This window comes from Lytechinus variegatus, chromosome 1, assembly GCF_018143015.1.
Source record: "Lytechinus variegatus isolate NC3 chromosome 1, Lvar_3.0, whole genome shotgun sequence".
Taxonomy (NCBI): Eukaryota; Metazoa; Echinodermata; class Echinoidea; order Temnopleuroida; family Toxopneustidae; genus Lytechinus; species Lytechinus variegatus.
In genome coordinates this window covers 21,553,442-21,569,179 of record NC_054740.1, presented here as the reverse complement: position 1 = coordinate 21,569,179, position 15,738 = coordinate 21,553,442, and the positions used below count along the sequence as shown (strand labels likewise).

General features: G+C 35.9%; 1 protein-coding gene across 2 annotated transcripts; it reads left to right on the top strand.

The window, feature by feature from the left end:
- The first annotated feature begins 5,260 nt into the window (after positions 1-5,260).
- LOC121409106 (fatty acid hydroxylase domain-containing protein 2-like) lies at positions 5,261-13,259 on the top strand. 2 transcript variants are annotated; one of them, XM_041600937.1, is made up of 6 exons: positions 5,261-5,381; positions 6,626-6,821; positions 7,043-7,161; positions 9,044-9,252; positions 11,532-11,804; positions 12,764-13,259. In XM_041600937.1, exons 1-6 carry the CDS (start codon positions 5,319-5,321, stop codon positions 12,909-12,911), a joined length of 1,008 nt encoding a protein of 335 aa, XP_041456871.1. In that variant the 5' UTR covers positions 5,261-5,318; the 3' UTR covers positions 12,912-13,259. The 2 variants fall into 2 exon arrangements, with proteins under 2 accessions (XP_041456871.1, XP_041456865.1); XM_041600931.1 differs by lacking the exon at positions 11,532-11,804 and adding an exon at positions 11,201-11,473 and having other exon boundaries at positions 5,263-5,381.
- The last annotated feature ends 2,479 nt before the right edge of the window (positions 13,260-15,738 follow it).

The following is a 15,738-nucleotide window of genomic DNA, read 5'->3' as shown; positions in this document are numbered from 1 at the left end:
TAATCCATTTCCTCTTCAGAATTTTCCTACTCAGTGCTTGAATTATTGCTTAAATTGACCCCTTTTCAGATCAAATATAAAATATTCTAAACTGGCGCTTAGCCCTCGCATTATTGATTTTTATAATAAAATTTTTAATAAGGATTTACATTCTGAACTACATTTTGCTCAATTTTCAGGACAAAAAAAAAAGAAATTTTCCACAAATTTTAGCTCGTGCTTCGCGCTCGCACTATTTAAATATGGCTTATGTAATGTTGTTTTATATAGATAACTTTTTGCGCCCCCCCCCCCTCCATTGGCGGAAGCTTGATCCGCCCCTTATATTGCGGTTTCTTTTGGCTAGAATGTTTATTCTTGATATCGTGTTGCAAGACTCGAAGTCATCAGTGGCGTATCGTGGGTCACGGCATGGGGGGGCACCAGCAAAAATTTTGAGTCACTTAGTAGGCGCGCGAAGCGCACTCAATTGCCAAGAATACTGACCCAATAGAGACATTTTAAGGACTGCGCCATTAAATGGATATGTAACTCACTGATCAAATGATGCGAGTGCGAAGCCCGAGCTGACAATATTTGATATTCAGACCTTAAAAGGGACATTATAAGCAAATTTTTGTAATCATGATACGTACCTTTATTATTATAATTTGGTCTGGACTAACACATACCAAACCCATCTTAAAAAATTATGTTCCCTTCAAAATAAAATTGTGCGTATAATTTCTGTGAACGACATCATACCACCAACAGACACGAAATCTTTATTTCATTCCCAGAAACTGCTGAAATTTAACGACATCAATAAACTTCAGCAATGTAATTTTATGTACAGGTGTTTAAATTCTCAAATTCCAGAAAATTTTCGTGATTTCTTAATAATAATAAAATAAATAATAATAACTAGCATTTAGTACGCTCTCCATAGTTAACTATATCACAGCGTTTACAAACGAGTTTAAACAAGAGTACATAATAATTACAATAAAAATACATTCAAAAGAAATTAATCAGAAAAGAGGTATGTTTTTAGAAGTTTCTTGAATTGATCTGAAGAGTTTGATGATTTAATGAAAGTGGGTATGTTGTTCCATTCTTTAGAAGCAGTAACACTGAATGTGCGATCACCTGATTTTGTACGAGTTTTGGGTATGGCAAGCAAATATGGGTCTTTAGATGAACGGAGATTAGGGCGAGTTGGTCTATGGGAAGAAAGGCTATCTTTGATATATTTTGGCATCTGATTATTAAAGGCTTTGAAGACAAAAAGAAGTAATTTAAAGACAATTCTCTTCTTTACTGGGAGCCAATGAAGAGATTTAAGTAAAGGGCCAGGATCATGACGTCGGTCCACCCTAAAGATAATACGGGCTGCCCAGTTTTGTAAACTTTGTAGGCGCTTCAAATACACTTGGGGAACAGATGTTAATAGGCTGTTACAGTAATCTAATCTGGACAAAATATGACAACGAACAGCACTGTGGCAGGTTTCTTCAGTTATGTACTTTCTTATCTGCGATATGTTTCTCAGATGGAATCTGACAGATTTACATAATTGATTAACTTGTTCTAACATATTCATATTACAATCAAAGTAAGCACCAAGGTTTCTAACAGATTTGGATGATACAATAGTAGCAGAACCAATACCAAGGCTAACATCACTTAGGGAACGAAGGTTATGACTTGAACCTATGACAAGAAATTCAGTCTTTCCTTCATTGAGTTTAAGTCTGTTATGAGTCATCCAACTACAGATGTCTGTGACACAAGCACAAAGAGTCTTCTTTGCCTCATCTACACTGCAAACCTTAGGATCAAATGTTACGTAAAGCTGTATGTCATCAGCATAAGTATGGTAGAAGACATTATGATGACGAGCGATGTCTCCTACAGGTAAGGTGTAGATACAGTAGCCGATCGGCCCGAATACAGACCCCTGCGGTAAGCCTATAGAACTCGCACTACACTGAGATGACTTCCCACCTATTTCTACTTTGGTAGTCCAGTCTGCAAGGTAGGATTTGAACCACTTGAGTGCAATACCGTTGACTCCTAACCTGTTTGACATACGAGATATCAAAATTTGCCTGTCGATGGTATCGAATGCTGCTGATAGATCAAGTGACAACAAAAGTGCCATATGACCTTTATCTAAGGCAAACATTATATCATTTTTCACCTTCACTAGAGCTGTTTCCGTACTATGGTGTGGTCTGTATGCCGATTGGTGTTGCTCAAACAGGTCATTATCAGCCATGTGATCCATAAGTCTTCGACATACAACTTTTTCAATGATCTTTCCAACAAAACTCAAATTTGACACAGGTCTATAATTGGAAAGACAGTTCCTGTCGAGTGATGGCTTTTTGAGAAGTGGTCGTATAACTGCAGTTCTCGCTGCCGCTGGAAAGTTTCCTGATGAGAGCGAGGAGTTGACTATCTTGGTTATGATGGGAAGAAGATCTTGGATGTTTTCCTTCAGGAACCATGTAGGAATGGGGTCCAGACTGCATGACTTACTTGCAGAACCCTTGATGATTTTCAATATCTCATCTTCAGTTGTCAGATCGAAACAGACCATAGGAGATGATGAAAACGGTCTAGATTCAATCGAGGTCCCGGAACAGGAAGTGATATCCCCAAGACTTTCATGAATCTTTTCAATCTTGTTGGTAAAGAATGTAGAAAACTGATTACACAAGGTCTCCGCACAGTCATGGAAAGGAAGACACATATTCTTTCTGTTCAGTAAATAGTCCAATGTCCTGTAGACTTCCTTGGTATCCGAAGAAGAAAGTGCATGTTGAAAGTAGGACATCTTTGTCCTGCAGATCAGATTTGATGTTTCACGCTTTGCAACTAGATAGCTATCGTGATCTATTGCAGATTTGCTTTTCTGCCATTTCCTTTCAGCTCTGCGCCTTTTCCGTCGAGCAAGATGGATCTCCTCGGTGTACCAAGGCATTCTTCTACGTACAGCACAGGTCCTTTCTGTCGATGGAGCCAAGGAATCAATAAGACCACGCAGTGTATCATTGTACCAATCATAATTATGATCAGTATCCTCATGTTGTGAAAACTTCTGAGTCATCGTTTGAAGGGAATCTCTGAATCTGTCCCTATCAATTGCTTTATAATTACGAGATGTTCTTGTGATCATCTCTTGCTGACTGACAGGGATTGTCAGCTCCAACCTCACTACAGAATGGTCAGACATCAGCATATCCTGCACGCTGCATCTCTTGATTATTGATTCAGATTCTCTGGTGAAAACAAGATCCAGTGTGTGTCCCCGTGAGTGGGTTGGACCTGTAACATGCTGATGTAAGCCGGCCGCTGATATAGCCTGGAGAAAACCATTCACATCTGTCTTAGTAGGATTGTCTATGTGGAAGTTGAAATCTCCAAGCAAAATTAGTTTGCCTGGGATTACATACATATCAGTCAAAAAGGTATCAAATTCACTCATGAAATCCACCAAGGACAGTCCATTTGTGGGTGATGGTGGCGGTCGGTAAACAGCAACCAGATTCAATAGTGAAGAAGATGACGATAACTTGTTCACAACATGGACACACTCAAATGTCCTAAACTCATTCACCAAAGTGCGGGTTTGTAATTTGAGCTCAGATTTGAAGATAACTGTTATGCCTCCCCCACTTCCAATTTTACGTGGAGTGTTGATGAGCGTATATCCAGGTGGGGTACATTCACCCTTGATAACTTGATCGTCATCTTTCAGCCATGATTCTGTGATGACAAATATATCTAAATCATGTTCAAGAATGTAGTCATACGTGATTAAAGCCTTATTTCTCATGTATCAAATATACATCATTTTGATACCCGAACTAATAACCAAATATATATTCCTAAACACAAAAAGATTATCTTTCAACACAACATCCGTTATTCTGGCCCGAAAATATGGAATGATCTTCCAGACTACATAAAAAAAATCCTTGTCAGCAACTAGCTTAAAATTTAAGATTAAAAAATCAATTTTATCATCCTATGCTTGAATATCCTAATACCTTACATTCCTTTTGATCTTAAGTTAACATGAATAATGTGCAAATGTTGAGGCATTATTATTTTTATCTCTCCCTCTCTCCATCATACATTGTTGTACGCTCTACTTGCTCGGTACTCGGTAACTCATGCCCGCCCGCCTTCCTGCTCACTTCTCCCTCTCTCGTTTTCTTCCCGTTTTCTTTTCTACTTCTCTTCTCCTTTCCTCGCCCTTCTCATCTTTGTATTGTATTTTGTGTATTGTATATATTTGTCCACAGGCGTATCCCGCCACAAGCATTATGCTTCTAGGGACATACGCCTTCCTCTTTACACATAAGTTGTTTATATTTATATTCTTTATAGAAATTGATTTTTAGTGTATTCTTGTGAACAATAATGAATGTAACTTTGTAAAATGGAGGAAAATAAATGTTTATTTGAATTGAAAAAAAAAATACCTGTCTCGCGAAACAAACAATGCGAGCGCAAAGCGCGAGCTGAAATTTTTGTGTATATTTTGACCCCAAACAGAAACATTTTAAGGACTATTTTTAGGAATCCATTAAGAGTATGTATATATATCACCATTGTTATCTAATGTGAGTGCCAAGTGCTTGCTGATTTTGTAAGAATTTCATCTAATCACATGAAACCTTTCTTGTAGTCATTGTAATCATGATTATTATACACATCTCACTAATCAAATATTGCGAGCGCGAGCTGAAAATTTAGGAAATTCAGACCTGAAGATGGCCAATCTTGTAGGAATTCACTAAGACCATACGTATTTCACTAACCAAATTATGTGTGCGCGAAACGTGAGCTGAAAAACTAACGAACGTAAGCACGGACTGATTTTTTTTACATTCAGACCTTAAAGGGGGCAATCACTTTATAGTCATGAAAAAGAAGCATATGTCACTACATAAAACAATAACAAGTGCGAGGAAATTTGTTTGGTATTGAAAACGAGATGTTTCAGTACAACAGGATTATATATATATATATCGCGTTAAACAGATAATTCGAGCACCAGGAATGATGATCACATAGGCCCTGAGCAAATTATGTTTCATAAAGTTGTGAAAAACTATTTCTTAAGTAATATAACATAATATATTTGATTATAATATATTATAATGTACAATAATTTCTTCTTTCCAACTATGTTTCTCGTCCTTTCTCCCTTTTTACTCCTTTATAAATTCGATTCGTCACTGAATTGATTGTGTGGATAAATTTACATTTTCAATTTTTAATATAGGATTACTTCAAACAGACTAAAAAGTGACTAGCAAATCATGGCAAATCATACTAAAGAAAATGGAGTACATTTCGACAGGAACAAAGAAAACATCAAGAAGGTAAGTCTATCAAACAGTATATGATTCATGAACTACAGTAAAAGAAGCTCTTGATGAAATGCCCTTTCTGTCGGCTATCGATAACATTATAGGTGGACCTTTAGGATCTAACCATGGAGCTAACAGAGATAGCTCTATGATCTAACCATGCTGATAAAATCTCACAAATCTTGGAAATCTTGGAAAAATAAATTTTCAGATTATTCGCCACGAAAAATAACTAATTTTTGTCTATAAATTCGTGTTTTTTTTTTTAATCTAATCTCTCTCCCACACAAACCCTCCCCCGTATACAGACACACAAACTCGCCCACTCACACACTTCTCCCGTCTCACTCCCAAACACATTTTTTTTTAAACAAGTGCACACTAATAATGCATATAGCATTTCCATTTATTTGATTTGAAAGCAGGATAAAAGAGCATTGTAGATTAAATGCCTTGCTCACGGGCATAGGTGCCGCGGCCGTGGATCGAACTCCGGACTTTCCATGTATAGCCAGGCGCCTTAGACCACTCGGCCACGGCACCTCCAGTAATCGATTAACATTTCAGTAATCTATTCCTGAAGTGTTTTATTAATCGCTTGCCACACCCCTTTATAATTATGAGTATTTATTATTGTTTAGTTGTTTATATTGTAATTCAATCATTGGAATTAGGACAGGAGGCTTCATGCCACAGTAATTAAGTTAACATTTTCTGTCCCTGGCGTTCCAATGGCTGATATTTCTTATTTTGTATTGTTTACACTCAAATGTATTTTTGTATATTATTTGCCGAATAAATAATAATCAAACCGACCATATTATGCCTCTATATTTTCCTACCCATACTCTTATACTTGCCCCCGCTCCGTTATTTATTTGATTTTAAATTGTTTGTGTACATGCATTCCCTTTTCTTATCGTTATACTTATTTCATTGAAATTCATTCTTATTTCGGTCTCCACAAAATATATTTGTCTAGTAAGGCAGATATCCGATTACTAAAGTACTTTTTTCATTAGTTTAATGCAGGTTTCGTTTGTGTGTGTGTCTTTATATATATATATATATATATATATATATATATATATATATATATATATATATATATATATATACATTTTTCCCCTCATCGTTACAAATTTTCTTCCTCTCCTCTCCTTTATTTGAAGCTCCTTCATCGTTTTACTTTTCTCTACCTATATAGGCCTATACCTCACTTTTTCTCTTATCAATTTTTTATATCATATTTCCAGTCACCAGACCAAGCCAGCCTGAGTACCGCCATCATGTCCATCCTTGGTGTAATGTTTGCAATATTCTGTGTCGCATTCCGATCCACTCTTCTTCATCATGGCCAATCATTGTGGTTTGCATCCGGGAACTTCATAGCCAGGCAGTGGGGAGTCTTCTATGATTATTTTGATGGAAATCTGGCTAAAATGGGAATAGGTAGGTGTACATGGACCTTCCCATTTCACCCTGTCTATATACAGCCGTTTATGTCATTTATTGATACTGTTATTATTATTATTACCATCATCTTAGAAAATTATCGCAATGATTATAGAGATAATCAGATATAAAGACCTACGACAAATGCATTTTTGCATAAAAGACTTTGACACTAATTAGAATGATTAAAATTTTCTTTTTTTTCTTGATCGTTTTAGCTCTTCATTGTCTATCTATGCTGGAGCACTGGCTACTAGGAGGATTGTTTCTCATCATGGATCTGACCGGAAAACCAAAATTCATTACGAGATACAAAGTGCAGTTAGACCAAACAGAGGTAATCAATGGGGTTTATTTCCATTTCGTCTAATGCCAATTCGTCTAATTGCCAACTCGTCTACTATCATACCATCAGTTCGTCCACTATCCACATGTTCTAATTGCCAATTCGTCCATTCACCATTTCGTCTGATAACCAGTTGGTCCAATAGCCATTTCGTCCATGTACAATTTGATTTAATTGGATTAACTGTTAATTGGAGAAAATGAAATAAGATGAAATAGTAATAGACGAAATGGTGATTAGACGAAGTGATGATTGGATCAAATGATTATTGGATCAAATGATTATTGGACCAAATGATTATTGGACCAAATGGTTGTTAGACGAAATGTTGATGGACGGAATGGCATTAGTCTAAATGAAAGTAGACCATGTGGTGAGTCGTCACGATTTTCAAATTTTATTGTCTTTCTAAAGTAAAAGGTGAGTCCGTGTTTATTTATAACTTATTCAAAAGATAGAAAAAAGGGTTATAATTGGATAAGTTTTTATGACGTTGACGAAACTGCATGCATGCATTTTAAAACGGTATGTCTAACATAAAAAAAACAATATGATAAAAAAATATAAAAATAGCAGTCTGATATCTAGTGACCTTGCCCAACGATTTTTAATCTAAAGAATTAAAGGGGAATGAACCTTTGGAACAAGTAGGCTTGTGTCAAAACAGAAAAATCAAAGAAAAAGAACAAATTTCCCTTTGATGGACTATAAAATACCCCCCAAAATGTCTCTTTTTGCTTTTTCTTATGGTGATACAAACTCTTTGCCCATGATGTATTCTTTAAAATTCTGTATTACATGACCTCCTATAGAAAGAATACATGATCTACAGATAGATGTGATAAAATAGGCAGTTTAAGGGAAATATGTATACTAAAGTAAAGGGGAGAGTTGTTCACAAGTAACATCACACATCTTTGTCGCATTGCCAATGTGAGGATCTTCACAGCATTATATAGTGATCGTAATATTCAAATGCTCATTACTTTCTCATTATTTGTCCGATTTTTCTCAAACTTTCTTTGCTCTGTTTCTTTGATTTGTCTGTTTTCACACAAGCTATATCTTGTCAAAAGGTTTCATTCTCCTTTAAAGAAAATTGTCGATTATCGTCATATTTACTTTTGCGATTATTTTTGGCCCGATATTACCAAACTCTTGTGATTCGGCGATGTTTGCTTCTACGTGTAAACAAATTTAAGATATCAAGTGAACTGATAAAATATTGTTCAGGCCTAAGTGCCGTATTGATAAACTAGAAAATATTTGAGTTACCTATATACATGATAGATATATCAGTTTAGATCTTGGAGTTATCTATATGTCACTGTAAAAGCAATAGTTTGTTGAACCATGTCATGTTATGATGCCAAAAGACTTTGGTAATGGGAAAACAAACAACTACAGTTGTTGAGGAAACAAAATTTCAATAAAACTCGAAATGACGATATTATTATTTTTTTCTTGTAATACTATCGTATCATATTTATTAATCACAATGCAGTAAGACGGTGTGTTATATGGGTAAACTCATATATTCGTTGCCTGCCAGGAGGGACTGTGGAACGGTTTTGAAAGTGGGAATGGACTAAACTTGCAAAAACACACACACAATAGGATGATAATTTAAACATTTTTATACACGCTGACAGAAAGAAGTGGGGGTCTAAAGCACACTCAGCCCCCCCCCCCCCACACACACACACACACACCCACCGGATCCGGGGCTCCCGTATCTTGTGTAACTAATACAACGATAATTATAATTGTAACCCCTTTTACTAAGTCTTTTGGATGAATCCTAGCAAGTATATACATTACATGTGTCCAGATAATTGATCTTGCATTAAAACTTTTTCGTCATTATTCTTAGATCCCTGCCGGTAAATTACGAAGGACTTTATGGACCGTCTTTCTGAACCAAACTCTTTATAACATTCCCATCCTGGTTGCTTTATACTACGTTGCTGTTTGGAGGGGGTGTGGATCTACCGTTGATGAGCTACCAACTTTCCAGACTTTACTTTATCAGATAGCTGTCTTTACTGTGGTCGAGGAATTCGGATTTTACTATAGTCACAGGTGATTATAAATAATATCTTTATAAGTGTAGGAATGGGGTTAGATAACCAAGATAACTCCAAAATAGGGCTGGGCGCATAATTCTCGGAATAAGTCCTTACACTCACAAATCTATATTCCAAATTCATGAACTGTTAAATTGGGAAACCCTGAAAACTAGGCGTAAAAAACACATGTATATAATGTTGTATAAGATTTTTCGCGATTTAGCTCCGAAATATTTACAAAGTAATCTCGTTCACAAAGAAAGTATTTACTCTCTAAGAAATGTTGGAAATCTTGTATTGCCAAAACCAAAGACTAATTATTGTAAGCGGACATTTTCTTATCGTGGATCGAAAATATATAATGAACTCCCACTTTATCTTCGCAGACCCGACACACTCACTTTATTTAAAACTGGCCTTGATAAATGGATAGAAACCTTTGATCTGTAAACGTTTGATTGACAGGGGGGGGGGGAATTAAGGTTTAAAGTATCCTTAAGTACATGTTTAGGAATGGTTAGGATATATATATATATTTTTTTTTTTTTTTTTTTTTTGAAATTGTGTCTAATAATTATTTTGTTTACCACTCGCTTTTTTGTATTTTTTTTTTTTAATTAATAATATTTTAAATACGTGTTATCATTAATCTATTATCTTTCTTCATGTTACCTTGACTGGACCTCTAGGAAGAACAGAGCCATTATATCAATGGCTCTGAATAGAGTGATCCATCCGTATATTTTTATGTGCATGTTTATATATTTATATTTAATATCATATCTTGTGCAATGTATTTTATTGTGATTTTTATACGGTAAATAAAACCAAACCAAACCAAACCAATGGGCAATACCCCCCTCCCCCGTACATGATTTTCAAATAGCAATAAAAAAAGTAAAAGAGGAGTAGGGGTAGAAAAGGAAGAATGGAATGGGGTCGTGTAAAAAAAATGTATAACTCTCCTATTATCGAGGGAGGGGTGACGTCACCTTGCCCCTCTCATTTAAATACCTTCAAAGGTTACATGTAGAATGAAGTAGGCTCAAATCGGTTGATTAATGACCGAAAACGTCACCATAGGCCTATATGTGCTAAAATGTAATCCTCGAGTACCGCCCCTCTCTAGTTCAGTTACGTGCTGCACAAGAGTTGTATCTTATGTGTTACTCTTCGATTTCCTTTAAAGTTTGTTTCAAGCCTTGTACAAGCTACATGCAGGCCCTATTTCGAATCTGTTTAATTTCTATGTTTATACATCCAGAGGGTCGTGTGTTCGAATCCCACTGCGGTCTAGCGTCCTTTGGCAAGGCGTTGGCAAGGTGCTAAATGGGTACCCGGTAGGATGCGAAAGATATTGTATGTTTGAATTTGCCAGCGCCATAATGAGGCTGCGATGAATGCAATGAATGCTCCCCAGGGAGTGGAAACTGTGCACTTTTCGTGCGGGATTGAAATGAATCCAATGACCGGGGTAATAATATGCTGCAACGCGCTTTGAGCCATATGCATTCAGGGAAAAGCGCTATATAATAATAATAATATAAAAATAATAATATAGGATTTGTATAGCGTATCCACTTTGCTAGGTGCTAGGCGCTCCTATATTACCCGGCTAAGCTAGTCTACCGATTAGTGCGCACAGCTTTTTGAGGAATTACTTCCTGCCGGTACTCATTTACCTCACCTGGGTCGAGTGCAGCACAGTGTGGATAAATTTCTTGCTTGAAAGAAAACACGCCATGGCTAGGATTCGAACTCAAGACCCTCTCTTTAAAAGACGAGAGTCAGAACCACTAGACCACGACGCGCCAATATAATAATTGGCTTTTATAATTATTATTTTCCCAGATATATTGCTTATCTCAAGGTTTATTTACAGTCACACCATACGGTCCTTTTCGGCGGTATGAATGGTATTCAGTACTTTGAAACATATTGAAACATATTTCTTTTTGAAGGCTTCTTCACCACCCCTCCCTCTACAAGACCGTCCACAAGCAACATCACGAATGGACCGCACCCATTGGTCTAGTCACCATGTACGCTCATCCTATAGAGAACCTCCTATCCAACTCCATCCCACTTGCCATCGGTCCTCTTCTTGTCGGATCGCATCTTTTCACCTTCCACATCTGGCTCCTGCTCGCTCAGTATACTTCGATGATCCACCACTCCGGATACCACCTACCTCTTCTCCCGTCTCCCGAGTTCCATGACTACCACCATCTCAAGTGAGTGCATCTCTCTTTCCATCTAATCTCATCTTCTCTTCTCTGTATAAATCCACAGATTACTCCACCACCCATGGTTGTATAAGAAATTCCACAAAATTCATCACGAGTGGACAGCGCCTTTTGGTTTGGCGTCTTTTAACGCGCATCCAATAGAACACGTCCTCTCAAACTTATTCCCACCTGCACTGGGCGTGATCATTGCTGGTTCTCACATTTTTGTAGCATCAGTGTGGTTTAATGTGGCTCTTTTTGTGTCAATCATCACTCATTCAGGATATCATCTTCCATTTCTTCCATCGCCAGAATTCCATGACTACCATCATTTAAAGTGAGTTGATAGTTTAATGTATCGTGATATCCGCTCAATATGTGTATCTTTTTTTTGTGGTCTAATTTTGTGAAAATGTTGATTTAAGTCAATTTTCACAATGTTTGTATAATATTACATTGGTTTGATGCGGAAAGATAGTGGCAAATTTATTTATTTTTTGTTAAATGATGCATCATTCATTTCCAAACTTCAGCCTCGTCAAAATGTTTTGCACATTACACCTTTGAAAATGTCTGTCATCGATTCATCAATGTTCATGGTGTGTTAAATACCGAACGAAACCTTATGTCCGGTACGGACAAGACCTTGATTTCAAGAACTTGGCAAGAAATATCTCGTGAATTGTTTTAAAGTGATATCAGTCAAGTTATATATAGAACAAAGAATTTCAAAATGATTTGTACTTTTTGACGATTATATAATTATGTATGTTGTATACACTCAGAGCAATCTGCTAGACATCGAACCATCCAGTCAGTCGTATAAAAATACGTGACAAAGTGATGCCTGCCAGTGCATGGCAATCACTTTCTTTATCATCATAATCATGAGTTCATTGTTGATTCGGCAAAATACTGATGTTAAATGAAAGGTTGCGAACACCATCACGGGGCAATCCTAAACTGTGAAAAGCTAAAACGCTCACAAACCCTCAGATTTACTTTTTGGGATATTCAAACCAAGCCCCCTTTTTTTATTGACTGGGCCTTAGAAATTTATCCACATTGTGCTGCACTCGACGCAGGTGAGGTGAATGGGTACCCGGTAGGAAGAAATTCCTTGAATACTCGAGTGCTTGATCAAGGTGACCATGCTAAAGCCGGGATAGAACAGTTTCCGGAACTGAAGCGGTTACTCTAGGTAAATATGCCGTTATTATTATCATTATTATTATTAATTATTCTATACCGTCCGGAACATAATTTTTGTCCTCCAATTCTTTGTTCTTTTTATAGATTTACCAATAACTATGGAGTTCTTGGGATACTAGATTGGCTTCATGGAACCGATACAAACTTCAGGAAGTCAAAGCAGTTCATGAGACACAAGGCACTCCTTGGGTTCAAACCACTTAACCTATCTATTCCTGACAATACAAAATAAAGCAAAATATGAATCTCGTTTAAAAAAAGCGATTGCGATATATACTCAAACAGCGATATTACGCAAAAGAAATTTTAAAGAACTTGTGGTGCGTACGTGCCTTAGAAATTAAAGAGTTAATCCGGTATATTGGTGTTGTATATAACTTTTTTTAAAAACCGTTCATGATTTTGTACCAATTCTTTTGTGCAGTAGAGAAATGTTAGTTTGTTTTATTATTCTTTATTTTTGTCATTTTTAAGTTCCGTCCTACATTCCATTCCAGTCACCATGCAGGGGCGGCGGAACCGGGGGAGGGGGTACTTGCCCCCCCCCCCAAAAAAAAAAAATCCCATTAGGATAAATGCGCTTTATTCAAAATAATTGGAAGTGCCCTTTTTCAAAATGAAATACACTTTTTAAGTAAAAATGCATTTAAGGTTAGAAAAGCACAACATTTTTGGCTCGCGCTTCGCGCTCGCATCAATTATTGTTTAGTAAGGTACTCATCCTGTTCTTGGTTACAAAAATGCTTAGAATGTCCTGTTTTCAAGTTGGAACATTACAAGTTTTGGGCTCGCGTTTTGCGCTCGCGTCAATTATTGTTTAGTAAGCTACTCATTCTGTTCTTGGTTGCATCAAGTGCTTAGAATTTATATTTTCAGTTTGGTATATCACAACTTTTCAGCTCGCGATTCGCGCTCGCAATATCTCGCATCTTTTAACAATAATTTGCGCCATAATTGACCAAAGAGCTAGTTCCACAAGTTCAGATTGAATAATTTTTCCAAATCGCTGGCTCGCTCGCGGAAAAATAAAGCCTAAATATATATTTCATCAATAAAAAAATTGAAAAGGCTTTCCTCAACTTAATTATTATAAAACACACAGCTACTTCACGCAGATGATAATCTTATGATGAAAATATCCGTTTGCATCAAAATGCTCATTTTGACCATACAAGTGCCCTATTTTGCTTTGCCCCCCCTCAAACGAAAATACGTTCCGCCGTCCCTGTCACCATGATAATAAAATCACAGGGTAAATGCGAAATAGAATACGAGCTTAGAAAATTTAATTCCATTTTTATGTATCTAATGTATATGTAAATAGTGTTTTTTTTACTTGAAAAAAATGAATATCAGTTCTGATACTAACAATGCTACCCTGTATAAATAAAACTACAAATAAATGAAATAAAATAATTTCAGGAAGTTCAATGTATTATTTTGTTCCACATATACATAACATCTTAATAGATATTTCAGTCATAACTTCTAAAACACAATATTATTGTTTCAAACATATTTTTATTTTGTAATCTATTATTCATCTCATTTGTTAATTTTCTACTTCATCATCTGTACTGGTGTTGACTTTTTCATGTGATTTAACCTATCCATTTAGTTTTGCTATGTCGTTCAGGAACATATTACGGGTCGTCTTTGATTATTAATTATCTTATGATTAGTTCTCCAGGATAGAGGGCGAGATGTCAACCATTTCCTTTTGTGCTATGGGGTGCAATTTTTCACCCTCCAAAAAAAAACACCAAATATATATGCACCATATCCTACCATCAATAAGCATTTCATTATGATTTTTTTTAAGCAAGATAAAAAAGGAGGATCAGTTAGGTCGCGTTGGCAATTCGCGTATATATACGTGTACTTTCTCTGTTTTTTTAAAACATTTTTAATACAAATATTACTGATGAATTCTTTTGAAGAGAAAATGGGGGTATTATTAGATAATTTGACTGTAAATATATACTTACCACATCCCTATGCATTTGTATTCTCCATTTTGTTTGAATCTACATGAATGGGTTTTGTGTGTGTGTGTGTGTGTTCATTTGCTAGTTGCAAAGTTGTGAGCTAAAAATGGAATACTCATAACAAACAATCCATATTTCTGTAATATCTAATTATATTTTTGAACACATGATTTCAATCATTTGTTGTAGTCCTTTGTTCTATATTTGAAATTCAGTCCTTATTTGATTATCTTTTCTCTAAACAAAATGTGTATAGTTTCGCTTGCTTTTTACTCCTTGCTTGTTGTGTGGCGACGTCAGGGGTCGCTTATTTAGAGTGAATTTAAGAGTTAGTATACTTGATTGATTGCATTTATTCTTTTTCATTCCAAAATTGAACAAAAGTTACAATGTAAAGCAAAACACAAAAATATCATATACAGAAATTAAAAAAGGTAACCCACTGGAATGCAAAGCTCGTTAGTATGGGTTAATCCCTGTAATAGTTGATTAAAGTATATCTTTAAACAATGAAATTCAAATCGTATATTAAACAGTTTTGTACAATGAAAAAGAATACTAGTGGAGTCAAACTTTTTATGCCTACTCACTATGTGACAATTAACAACAACAAAAATATAAAATCATACCCCTGTTGTATAAAACAAACCCTGAATTCAGGAGTGTGTGAAGAGACAATTACTAGAGCCAACGTTTCATACAACAAAATCCACTGAATAATCTAAAAGGATGAATTTCACTCAACAACAAGCCAAAATAATTCTTAATCTGATTAATTTTATCATTCCGAATACTAAATTATTCACTTGATCTTTTTAGAGTGTTATCTGCTCATTTATCGAATGAATGATTCTGAAATAATTTATATCATTTAGGTCAGATGGATAAAAAGTAACCATTGCTGGCAGGCAGTTACTTCAAGCAGAAGCAATAGTTATCCAAGCTAAAGATCATGCTTCAGCATTTGCTTTATTTCATATGCATAACCCTTTGCTAGTGCTTGAACCATTTTCTTGTCTTCAGAAAGCAATTGCTAGCAGTTTGAACAATAGAGACGTCACTCTGGTGCGA